Below are 13,512 nucleotides of genomic sequence, written 5' to 3' on the forward strand. Positions count from 1 at the left end.
AAGTAATGATGTACAAATTATCATACCATCTTGTTGCTATTCCATCAGTCATACTTATAAAAGCAGACTCAAGAACAAGAAAAAAACATCCATACATATGGGCATATTCATACATCAAAAGATTACTACAGACATTCATACTTTCCATACACAATACCACAGTGGAACCAGCTCCCTGTGGTACTAGTTCAGGCACCATCCATTGATAGCTTCAAGGAACAGCTCACTTCAGCTGTTCTCTGTTCTATTAATTAAAAGCATTAATTTAAATTGTACATAGTTTTAATCGCAAATTTGATATTTTCATTGCACTTTAATTACATTTTGTTTAAGTTGGGGTAAACACTTTGTAAATAGTCCAAGTATGTGAACAGTATGTAATCGTCGGATGTCGAAAATATGAAGAATAAATATGGTCTCTTCTTCTTCCTAGTATGGGAAAGACCCTGTTGTTGAAATCATATGTTTACCTCCGTCATATGCATGCTATTCAATGGAAATTATGATGTTACCATGCATTCCTAATTACACGAAAACCCATGAGAAGAGGATATGTTTATTGGCAGTCTCCAATTTTCTAGTGATCCTCCATTTTGTAACTGCCTATAATTAGATCATGAATAGGACTTGATACTCTTAAATGTTAGGCAATGATGTCACATACATGTATCAGTGCACAGTGAAAAAGAAGAAAATTCAGAAATTTGCACTTACATCTGACGTGAACACCGCTTTAATATTCAAAAAAGTTGTTTTAAAAATATGGAAATTCTGCTAGATTCAACCTTTAGTATGACAGATTTATTCTTTGAAACAAATATCTTTTTTAAGAATGCATTCATTTTTAAAACTAACCACTCTTTCTAAAATTATTTTTTGTATATGGATATTAAATCTACCCAGCATCAAGATGCATTTTCTCCCTTTGATGATAATACATTTTGTAGTTGGAATCTTGATCTAAGCTAATTTGTGCAATATTTGTTTACACATTTTATATCAATAATATATCAAACTTGTGTTTTAATCATCATGATCATTCCTGTATAATCCAAATATGTGTCCGTGGAATTGAGTGACCATTTGCTGGATTGCCTTTTTATGCCCCGTTTATTATTCCCCATTTATGGGCATTATGTTTTCTTGTCAGTGCGTTCGTCTGTTTGTCTGACCCGCTTCATGTTAATGTTTGTCGAGGTAGTTGAAGTCCAATCAACTTGATACTTAGTACACATGCTTCCTATGATATGATCTTTCTAATATTAATGACATTGAAAATTATACTGGGTTGGATCATTTGTGTACTATGGACACATTCTTGTTTTATTTATATTTTTATGCCCCACCTACGATAGTAGAGGGGCATTATGTTTTCTGGTCTGTGCGTCCGTTCGTCCGTCCGTCCGTTCGTTCGTCCGTCCGTCTGTCCCGCTTCAGGTTAAAGTTTTTGGTCAAGGTAGTTTTTGATGAAGTTGAAGTCCAATCGACTTCAAACTTGGTACACATGTTCCCTATGATATGATCTTTCTAATTTTAATGCCAAATTAGAGATTTTACCCTAATTTCACGGTCCACTGAACATAGAAAATGATGTGCGAGTGGGGCATTCGTGTACTGAGGACACATTCTTGTTATTGAACTATTCTTTTGTATTTATTGTTTTTTTAAATTCATTTGCAATTTTTTTCAGTAAAGTAAAATGTCAGAAGAATATAAAGTAGGGAGCTTGTCTGATGTCATCAAGAAATCATCAAAAGCAAAGAAGAGGAAATCATCAGAAGGAGAAATAGCCAAGCTAGCTTCATTGTTTGCTGCACCAGCTAAAAGATTTGAACCCGAGGCAAGGATTTATAATCCACACTCATTGTACACAGTACATTTAATTTCAAATCTGAAAATTTGTAAATCAACAAAACACAAATACACAATTTATTGAGAACAATTAAGTGGACTACAACAAAATTATGTCTTCCCTTTAGATATATATCTTTCGACATCTCGCTGGAAATGTAACACCTTGAAACACCATTAAAATTTCCATTTTGTGCATATACCGGTACATGTGCACACAGTTTAGGATTACTGTACTATGCATTTTTTACACCTGTATGTTTGGGCAATTCTACTAAAATTTTACATGACATGCACTAGTAATACATATGGTAAAGTGAGTAACTAAATTCATGTAATATGTATGAAAAGAAGTTGTGGTATGATTGTCAATGTGAAAACTCTCCACAATAGACCATATGGCTCAGAATTTAAAAGCTATAGGTTACAGTAAGACCTGCAACAATGAATAAAGCCTCTACCACATAGTCAGCTATAATTGAAATGACCAATGTAGCTGTCTAATTTATGTATATGTACAAAATAATGAACCAATGAAAATATAAAACACAGAAACAAATAGCCATTACTGATGTGCATACATGTACACATTAAATATCATGTTTAATTCAAAATCAAGTCCGAGCATGCTCTCTGATTATTCTGATTGATCGATTATAACTTTCCTATTATAATTGCAATACTGTTTATCATTGATATTTATTCTTACTTTGTTTTATTTAAATTACAGCCAATTTCATATGTCAGTATAAAGATCAAAACACCAGGGACTGCCACTGTCACTAAAAACAAAGAGAAGAAAAGTCATAAAAAAAGAAAGACAGGATTGGACATAAGTGTACCTACACAGAATAAAGAAGGGTTTGACCCACCACCAGGGATAGTTCATGAATCATTGCTGCAGAACACTTCAGATAGGTATTCTACTTGAAAACTGTTGTAGTATATTTTCAAGATGTAATCATATTTGCATACTGAAAATTAACACATTAACTAAAATTGCAAAATTAGACATCATGTATTAAAATGTTTTACAGTGTGCAAACACATATCAATACAACAAATACATAACAAAGGGAAAGTGCAGAAGTTCAGCAAAATGTTTGCACCAGGATTATCACCCTTTCTAAAATTGTACACACAGTTGAGATTATCTCCCCTCTAAAATTGTTCACAGATGATACTATCTCCCGTCTTGAATTTTACACACAGCTGAGATTATCTTCCCTCTAAAATTGTACACGATTATCTGCCCTCTAAAATTGTACACATTTCTCTAAAATTGTACACAGTTGAGATTATCTCCCCTCTAAAATTGTAGACACATTTGAGATTATCTCCCCTCTAAAATTGTAGACACAATTGAGATTATCTCCCCTCTAAAATTGTAGACACAGTTGAGATTATCTCCCCTCTAAAATTGTACACAGTTGATATTATCTCCCCTCTAAAATTGTACTCATATTTGAAATTATCTCCCCTCTCCTCTTAATATACTCTATGGAAGAAGACTTACACTCGTGACTGTCTTAATTTGATTTATGGAAGAAGACTGACTTTTATCTTTACTCTTTTTTTTTACAGCCAATTGCATTGAGTGTGTAGGCAAAGGTAAAATCTGATTAACTTGCTTGCTAGCTGAACTGTGAAGTCATTATAAGGTATGGTATACTAACCAACTTCAGAAGTAGCCTAGTCCTACAGACTGATCGATTGGTTTTCTGTTGGACTTGTCTACTCTTAAAGGAGGGTAGTTTACCTAACCTAATAATGACTTCACGATTCAACTAGCAAGCAAGCTAACCAAAGATGCAATTGGTTGTAAGAAAATAGAATCAACTGTCATAAATTGTTGTGTCTAAAAATGACTTGACACCAACATATTTAAGCAAGACAACAACCTATGTGTACTGTTATTATAAACCTCCCCAAATTGTATACTCTAGGGCTTATCCATTTAAATAAATGTGGTAGAATAGTACGGGAAATTTTGTTTTTACATGGATAATAGGTAAAATTGGGTAAAATATGTCAAAGAGATAACAACCCGATCAAAGAGTGAAATTAGCCAAAAGTAACATGTTTATCTTTTGCCACAAAAATTCATGATATCAAATAAAATTAATAGATTAGCTTACAAGTTCTTTATTTGAAAAGGTCATTTACTGTTTATAACAATGACATCTATTTGATGAATGCAAAATAATTCAAAGATAGTAGGTTAATTGTGGTGGGGGTTCATTCCTTCTCCCCTCAATTTTAATGGAATAGCCCTCAATATATCCAACACAAGGAAAGAAAAATATCAAAATAATCAAGAGGTACAAATTCAAATTCAAATTCAAATATATTTTATTGCTAATCAAAGCGCCCACAAGGAGCAGAACAATCAACATTAATTACATACAAATGATTACAAGTGATTCAATATGATTAAGACACAATGTACATACATGTTCAGAAAACAATTGTGCTATTATGATGAATAGAAGAAATTTCAAATTACAAATGATTTAATTGTTTTGTAGGACTGGTGAAGGCCAGAGTGAAGGAACAAATTTGGTAGGGAGAAAACCTCGACATAAAAAGAGAGACAAAACAAAAGATGCTAGAACTGTATTTGTTGGTAATCTCCCATTATCATTTGATAAAAAGGTATATAGAATATTTCCTTTTATTATAACCTATATTTATTTCTGTTGCCTTTCAGGGAATGGTTGAAAAATTTGCTTTTCAGTAATAATCGCCTAAGGAGGGAAACACCCACTATCTTTAGAAAAAAATTACCTGAATGAAAACATAAAACAATCCTAAACCAACAGAAACAAATGTTTGGTGTTTTTGGTCTTACTAGAATAGCCCTTAATTTTTATGGTTCTGCAACGAAGTTGTTGGTGACATATAGTTTTAACCTTGTCCGAAATTCCGTCTTTCCGTCATTCAGTCATTCCACAACAAACCATTATACAGAGTTTTTTTCTAAACGCCTTCAGATATTGGGCTGATTTTCGGAATGTGAGTTAACCATGATGAGTTACAGATCAAGTTAAAGTTTCGTTCTGCTCCCCTAGTTTTTGCTGAAATTACAGGCTTTGGACTTTGAGAAATTGTTGAAATTTACAGTTATACAGACTTTTTATTTAAACGCTTTCAGATATTGGGCTGATTTTTCTATGTGAGTTAACCATGATGAGTTACAGATCAAGTGTAAGTTTCGTTCAGCTACACAAATTTTTGATGAAATTAAGGGCTTTGAACTTTGAGAAATTGTTGAAAATCACAGTTATACAGACTTTTTTCTAAACGCCTTCAGATATCGGGCTGATTTTTGGTATGTAAGTTAACCATGATGAGTTATAGGTCAAGCTTAAGTTTCGCTCCGCTTATTTTCGCTGGAGAATACCATCATGTTTGTGTTCACATGTGTTTATATTGAAATTGCATATTTTTTCAACTTTTTGGGACGGGGCCATTCGTGTTGCTTTGACACATCTAGTTTTTTTCAAGTTTTCAAGTTTTCATCATTAATGTGGTTTATTTAAAGATTGGCTTATTGTGTAATTACCCTTTATTGATATTTATATGTTAACTCTTAAATGTGTTTCTGATTTTATGATGACCTTTTTGAAATATTCCTTTGACCGGTAATTATATTTATATTTTCAGCAACTGATAAAGATTTTCAGATCCTGTGGTAAAATAGAAAGTGTCAGATTCCGGTGTCCAGTAAGTGTCTGTCTAATTTTACCTAGTGGTTTGATTGTTTATAGTTAGAATAAAAAAGCATGCAAACCAAGAGTTTAAATGCCTTGCTTGCAAACTTTGTTAAGTTGTTTGCTCAGACATTGTAATTAAGATTGACACCTAAATTCAATGAGTAGGTGGAGTATAACAGTCTGTTTACTATACACAAAGTTTTGATTGGTCAATGAATATCAAAATTATTTCCAATATAATATCCATTGTCCAATCAACTCTTTTTTATATAGTAAGCAAAACTTACTCTGTCTCTCCATTGAATTTAGGTTTCAATCTTAAATACAATGCTTGAGCAAACAACCAAACAAAGTTTGCAAACAAGGCATTTAAGGTGGTACCTAACACTACAGGGAGATAACTCTATAAAATCAGATAATTGTTTTAATTACGTTGTGTTGTTAAGGGAATATTAAGCTTCTAAATGATCAAAATTAGTGTTTCTCAAACTGCTATATAACCAGTGTATTTTTTCTGCTGAATTGGTTGGTTCAAATTTTTTGAAATTTTTATATTTTTGTCAAAGGGTCAAAGTAAATACTTTGTCAAAATTTTATGGAAATTAAACGAGTAAAATTAATTTTAGTGAAGGTGTTGGGTACCACCTTAAACACTTTATTTTGAATGCTTTATTATTTTAACTGTAAATACTATGCTCAGTTGACATATTTATTTTAGTGTGAGCTCTGATAATAAGCTTATTTATTTGAGTTAGAACAAAGAATTAAAATAATTATTCATGAATTACATGTACTTATTTTCTGTGGTAAGTATGGAAAAAGCAAATCAAATAGTTCTTCAGCAATCCTTTTTTTACCCACTTTATAATACTGTGGATAAAAGTTGGTACTAATTTGGGGGGTATTGATAAAAAAATGTGTCCTCAGTAAAAATTTTTAATTCTTGATGTACCCAAGAAATCAACAAAAATTGTTATAAATGAATAAAAATGAAACGACAGGACAATAGTTTTTATTCGAAATGACAATTCAAAAACAGCAGTGAAGTCAATTTCATGGTCGAGCTCATAATTATTCGAAATGACAATTCAAAAACAGCAGTGAAGTCAATTTCCTGGTCAAGCTTATAATAAGTTCAAGATTCAAGATTTTATTGTAAAGCAACGCTCAGACACATAAATGTGTAACATGAGGTACATATATACAATGGTAAACATGATTTATAATACAAAGGTAACATTAAAAAAAAAATAAATAAAAAACAATATTAAAGTTCAATTCTTCTTGAATAATTGATAGGTCTTTCCTTCCATTTTCTTTTAATTATACTGTCATAAATAAATATATCATATATATATTGATTGATAAATTTATTGATTAGTTGGTTGGTTGGTTGGTTTATTAGTTAAACACTTGATATAGGGTCTCTTGAAACAAGCGAAAAAAAAGAGACCTTGGATTCCGTATTAAACACATGAAACGGAAACATGTATTGAATGATTGATTGATTGATTGATTGATTGATTGATTGATTGGTTGGTTGGTTGGTTGGTTGGTTGGTTAAACACGTTGGTTAAACATGCTGGTTAAACACGTTGGTTAAACATGCTGGTTAAACACGTTGGTTGGTTAAACACGTTTTATAGGCTCAATTAAAACAAGCGAACAAAAAACACCTTGGATCCCTTATGAAACACATTAAACGGAAACATTGATTGATTGATTGATTGATTAATTGATTGAATGATTGATTGATTGGTTGGTTGGTTGGTTGGTTGGTTGGTTGGTTGGGATCCAAACACACATAAAACTGTTTAAATAGTGCCAAAACCACATAATGTGATGACCTTGACCTTTGACCTTGTGACTTTTGTCAAGGTCATTGCTCCACAAGGTCATTGCAAAAGACCCTATGGGTCAAGGACCTTTTGTTTAAGAGTTTTGCCTAAAAATGGCTTTTTAAAAACCATTAGTGGGAGTTATGTCCCTTACATGATGGTAAAATCAATATAGTCATAATGTAAAAAAGTTGCGTCTTGAAGTACTCATCATTTTTCACTGCTTAAATTTTCTGTATCTATAACCGTTCAATAGTTATAGGGAAATGAAAAACTTTTGAAAATCTAAAATATGACCTTGACCTTTGACCTTGACCTATATTTTCAAGTTTTGGACCAATGAACTCAAATCTGATCACCCGCAGTCTTTACGACTTACGGTTCATGAGATTTATATGCATATCGAAAATTTAAATATTCAAGGGGAAATAACTCCTATAATAGGTCACTGGATCGCTTCGGTTCAAATTATTTGAAGCTGTAACTTTTGGCAAGGAACATTTTAAAAAAAACCATTTGCCGCTAAGTCTTATAGTTTATGAGGAGTAGCGATAACAGTGTTTTTTGTAATTGGGGAGATAACTCCTATAAATTAAACAGTAAACGTTGGTTATTCTAATACAAGATAGATATTATACCCCTGATACATGATACCAAAGATCATTTGGATAGGTTGCGTACTTTTCTTGATTTTTGACTTTGAAAACGGACGAGGAAAAAGAATAATAATAATTAAAAACCAATTGTTCAGAGAACAATTGAAGGTCTTTCCATCAAAACAATGTATTTTGAAATGAAAAGTTGTGAAACTAAGTTTAAAATGTCATTTCAATCGTCAAATGATAGCTCCTAGTAAGCTGATTCCAAAAATATATTGTTTCCATACATTTTTTTTAAATAAGGGAGATAATTTGTTACTTCCGGTTTGAAAAATGTTACTTCCGATTATATTTGAATATTTACTTTGACACTTCCGATTATATTTGAATATTTACTTGACACTGAATCCAAAAATATCTGGTTCTATATACTCAGTGTTCCAGCTAGGCCGTTTTCAGAGGGCGCGGCGCCCGCCCTTTTCCGAGTGGCGCCCTGTGCCCTTTTTACCGTTTCCAGGGCGCCCTGCCTTTTTTGAAGATCGATTGCATATTAATTTGCGTATTGATATGATACGCTAATTACTAAATTTTACCTGGGGAAAAGATTATGACTTTGTTTACCACCCCAAGCTAATCAATGGTTACAACTGGTGTCATAATCTGTTGTTATAGGTAATCCGTTTATCGGATGGGTCATTAATGATCATCAACATTAATTCGTTCAAATAGAATCGGTCAGTCGGCAATTATCTTTGAAGAAATGTGCATACAACAACTTGGGCACAATTTGCGATGTTTACCGTAGTTTCATGGAAGAAACGTAATGACAGAAAGTTGGAAAACCATTATAAACTCGTTGAACATGTTGAAGACATTGTTTTATTTGTTTTCTGTAAAATAAACAGAAAATTCAGACGTATTTGTCATTGACTGCCTTCATTTTTGATACGAAAATAACAAAATCGGCGGCCATATTGTGATCATATTTACATCATATTTACGTACTGTTTATAATCCTCCAAAGAAGGAGCACACCCAAATAAAGAAAGATAACTCAATCTGATTTTTTTCCTAGCATTGAGTAACCCATTTACATATTCTAAAATGTGTCTCCATACTTCTTGCTTAAGAATATATATGTTTAGGTATTTATTTTGAGTTATGGGAAAAGTTAAAGAGGGTCTTAGTAGCAGTGTTGGTAGGGTGCCTTGGTCATCTTTTTCTGTATTCTTTATTTTTGATACTATTTTTCACTGTTGCTTTATATCCTAAAATTGTGAATTTACTGAGCACAGCTGTTTTGTGCTGTATTGCCATCAAGCACAGCAGGGGTAGAAAGGTGAAACTGGTAAAATGTGGTAGACCATAGAAACAGTATGAAACAGATCTCCTTTCAAAACATACTGCATATAAAGTTCAACTGTGCCAAGCAATGATAAAAAAACTTGTGTGACAAGCTGCTTGACAAGTTTTTCAGCCTTAAAAGTAGAAAGATAGAGTTCTATATGGGCTAAAGATGTTGTTCTTGTATAACCTGTGATTCAACGAATAAACACAAATGTTTGATTAACATCTTTTATTAAAATATGCCCTTTTCATATTATCATATCGCGCGTTAAATGCCCTTTTTCAGGATTGGCACCCTGCCCTTTTGAAAACCTAGCTGGAACACTGATACTTTTATATTAATAAAGTACAAAAAAATAGCTATTTCCGGTTTACAAAAGGTGACTTCCGGTTGTTTTTTACAAGGTTAAATGGTTTGATACCTTTTTCTAAAAGTTGTATATCTTTATCATGTATACATATAGAATAAAAGCAAAGGTCAAAATCTAGAACGTCAAATTAAGCTATGACCTTGAGATCAATTTCAAGGTCATAAACCAAGGACCTCAAATCAAAAGACCATAGGTCTTTATTATATTTAGTTAATGAGTTATATCACCAAACGCGTATTTTTAAATACAAGAGGGGAGAAAACTCCCTTTTACATTCAACGTACGCTTGCAATCAAAATTTACATCTTACGACATGTCGCAACTAACAATTTAGTAAAAATAATTTGTTGATATCTTATACAGTCTTTGGATATAAGTGAAAATAAGCCAAATTCAAATATTAGAATATGACCTTGACCTTTGACCTTGACCTTTGACCTTGACCTAATTTTCATTTTTTGGGACCAAGGACCTCAAATCAAAAGATCCTAGGTCTCTATCACTTATGATTTATAAGATAGAAATTCATATCACTTATATCAGATGCATAAGGGGAAATAACTCTCATATGGAGCGGTCATATCGCTTCGGTCAAAATAGGACAAATCATGCGAAGGATATAACGAGCAATTTTGTAAAATAAATTTGTCATAATCTTTTACGGTTGCGAAGGAGATGCGCTAACAAAAAAAACAGTGTTTGGGGAGATAACTCCTACAAAGAAAAGTATTCGTTTACGCAGGGTAAATTTCAAAAGCGCATAAACTGTTCGATATCATATACCAAATATCTAAGCGACATATTGCGAAACAAATGTTTATCGCAAGAACAAAATTAGGCGGAAGAAAAAAAAAAAAATAATCAGAAGAAAAACAATAGGTCTTTCCACAGAAAAGTGGAAAGACCTAATAAACAAACGAAATACAGTAAGGTCTTTCCATTTAAGAAAGGAAAGACCTTAATAATTTAAAAAAAAAAAAACAACAATAAAAAAAAATTAAAAAAATTAAAAACCAATTGTTCAGAGAACAATTGAAGGTCTTTCCATCAAAACAATGTATTTTGATATGAAAAGTTGTGAAACTAAGTTTAAAATGTCATTTCAATCGTCAAATGATAGCTCCTAGTAAGCTGATTCCAAAAATATATTGTTTCCATACATTTTTTTTAAATAAGGGAGATAATTTGTTACTTCCGGTTGAAAAATGTTACTTCCGATTATATTTGAATATTTACTTGACACTGATTCCAAAAATATCTGGTTCTATATACTTTTATATTAAAAAGTACAAAAAAATAGCTATTTCCGGTTTACAAAAGGTCACTTCCGGTTGTTTTTTACAAGGTTAAATGGTTTGATATCTTTTTCTAAAAGTTGTATATCTTATCATGTATACATATAGAATAAAAGCAAAGGTCAAAATCTAGAACGTCAAATTAAGCTATGACCTTGAGATCAGTTTCAAGGTCATAAACCAAGGACCTCAAATCAAAAGACCATAGGTCTTTATTATATTTAGTTAATGAGTTATATCACCAAACGCGTATTTTTAAATACAAGAGGGGAGAAAACTCCCTTTTACATTCAACGTACGCTTGCAATCAAAATTTACATCTTACGACATGTCGCAACTAACAATTTAGTAAAAATAATTTGTTGATATCTTATACAGTCTTTGGATATAAGTGAAAATAAGCCAAATTCAAATATTAGAATATGACCTTGACCTTTGACCTTGACCTAATTTTCATTTTTTGGGACCAAGGACCTCAAATCAAAAGATCCTAGGTCTCTATCACTTATGATTTATAAGATAGAAATTCATATCACTTATATCAGATGCATAAGGGGAAATAACTCTCATATGGAGCGGTCATATCGCTTCGGTCAAAATAGGACAAATCATGCGAAGGATATAACGAGCAATTTTGTAAAATAAATTTGTCATAATCTTTTACGGTTGCGAAGGAGATGCGCTAACAAGGAAAACAGTGTTTGGGGAGATAACTCCTACAAAGAAAAGTATTCGTTTACGCAGGGTAAATTTCAAAAGTGCATAAACTGTTCGATATCATATACCAAATATCTAAGCGACATATTGCGAAACAAATATTTATCGCAAGAACAAAATTAGGCGGAAGAAAAAAAAAAAAAAATAATCAGAAGAAAAACAATAGGTCTTTCCACAGAAAAGTGGAAAGACCTAATAAGACAAATTAATATACATATCACAATAGGTTATTCAGCTTTTTGGTAAAAGATGCCACCTGTCTATATAAATTGACATTACAGTAAGATAACATTACAGATAATTTCTGTTTACTTGGATGCTTCGTATAATAACTAGGGATATGTTGTTCTCTAAAAGTGACCAGTTGAGGAGACTTGCATATAAAAAGATAGTGAAATTCGTCTCCTACACTTTCTTTACATATGTGACATTTTCTGTCCTCTGCCGGAATATTGTGCCAACGCCCAGTTTCAATGGGAATTTTTATATTAGACGTTCTTAATTTTGTCATCCAGATTCTTGCATTTTCCGGTATTTTTATTAAATAATTTTCAAATCCAAAACAGTTTTTATAACTAGAATAAAATACACCTCGGGAAGATAATTGGACATCTTGATGCCATTTTTGTATATATTGGTCTTGTAAAACCTGTTTTATCAGATGTTTGTAGTCAGGACTATCTTGATTGACAAACACATATCCTAGTCCTGTATCATTAAATATTGATTCTATAAAGTTCAGCCATTTGAATGATTGACCGCTATTTTGCATTAAACTTAATAATAATCTATACATATTACTACTTAATTTGTCACCATGCATTATCCTTCTCCAAAATGATGTCATTCTTATTTTGACTTTTATTTCTAATGGAAATCTGCCTAATTCTCCATATACCATATAGTTAGGCGTTGAAGATCTTACTCTTAGAATACGTTTACAAAAATTTAAGTGAATTTGTTTTAAAATTTTCAGTCTTTCGTATCCCCAAATCTCACACCCATATAAAAGAATAGGCTCTACCATGGCATCAAACATTTTAAGCTGTAAATCCAATGGGATGGCTTGATTTCTAATACTTTTGTACAAGCTGTATAATGCTTTTTGTGCTTGATTAACCAATTTTTTCTTCGCCTCATTGAAAGTACCATTACATTTAAATATGAGCCCAAGATATGAGTAGGTATCGACTAATTCTATATTTTTGCCTTGTAATTTAAATTCAAATTTCCTTCGCACTTTGCCTTTACTAAATACCATACTTTTTGTTTTTGTAACATTAACTTCAAGTTTCCATAATTCACAGTAGTTCTGAAAAATATTTAGTGCATTTTGCATACTTTCTGCTGAATCCGCCAGAATGACGGTATCATCAGCGTACAGTATGGCAAACAGTTTCATAATTGAATTTAACTCATTTTGACATTTTTCTTTAACTATCTCAAGGGGACATCCACCTAAATCAATAAAGAATTTTTCTAAGTCATTTAAAAAAAATAGAAAAGAGAAAGGGAGATAGATTTTCCCCCTGTCTTACACCAGTTAGACAGGGAAAATATTCTGACTGTTGGTTGTTGTATTTTACACATGATTTAATATTGTTATACATATTAAAAATAACAGTAAATATTTTCCCTTTTATACCACTGTTCTGTAGTTTTTTCCACAGACCACTTCTCCATACAGTGTCGAATGCCTTTCGAAAATCAACAAACGTACAAAATAGTTTTTTTCCAAAAGATTGATAGAGTGATATTAAGGCATGCAATACGAATAA

At 31.9% G+C, this 13,512-nt stretch overlaps 1 protein-coding gene across 3 annotated transcripts in view; it reads left to right on the plus strand.

The window, feature by feature from the left end:
- LOC143069436 (uncharacterized) overlaps positions 1-13,512 on the plus strand; it is a 36,183-nt gene that overhangs the window by 1,249 nt on the left and 21,422 nt on the right. For all 3 annotated transcript variants that reach the window (XM_076244067.1, XM_076244068.1, XM_076244066.1), the window contains exons 2-5: positions 1,691-1,840; positions 2,582-2,769; positions 4,380-4,506; positions 5,518-5,577. In XM_076244067.1, coding sequence (XP_076100182.1) covers positions 1,700-1,840; positions 2,582-2,769; positions 4,380-4,506; positions 5,518-5,577 — 516 coding nt within the window. In that variant the 5' untranslated portion in view covers positions 1,691-1,699. The remainder of the gene's footprint in view (positions 1-1,690; positions 1,841-2,581; positions 2,770-4,379; positions 4,507-5,517; positions 5,578-13,512) is intronic.

This window comes from Mytilus galloprovincialis, chromosome 3 (genome assembly GCF_965363235.1).
Source record: "Mytilus galloprovincialis chromosome 3, xbMytGall1.hap1.1, whole genome shotgun sequence".
NCBI lineage: Eukaryota > Metazoa > Mollusca > Bivalvia > Mytilida > Mytilidae > Mytilus > Mytilus galloprovincialis.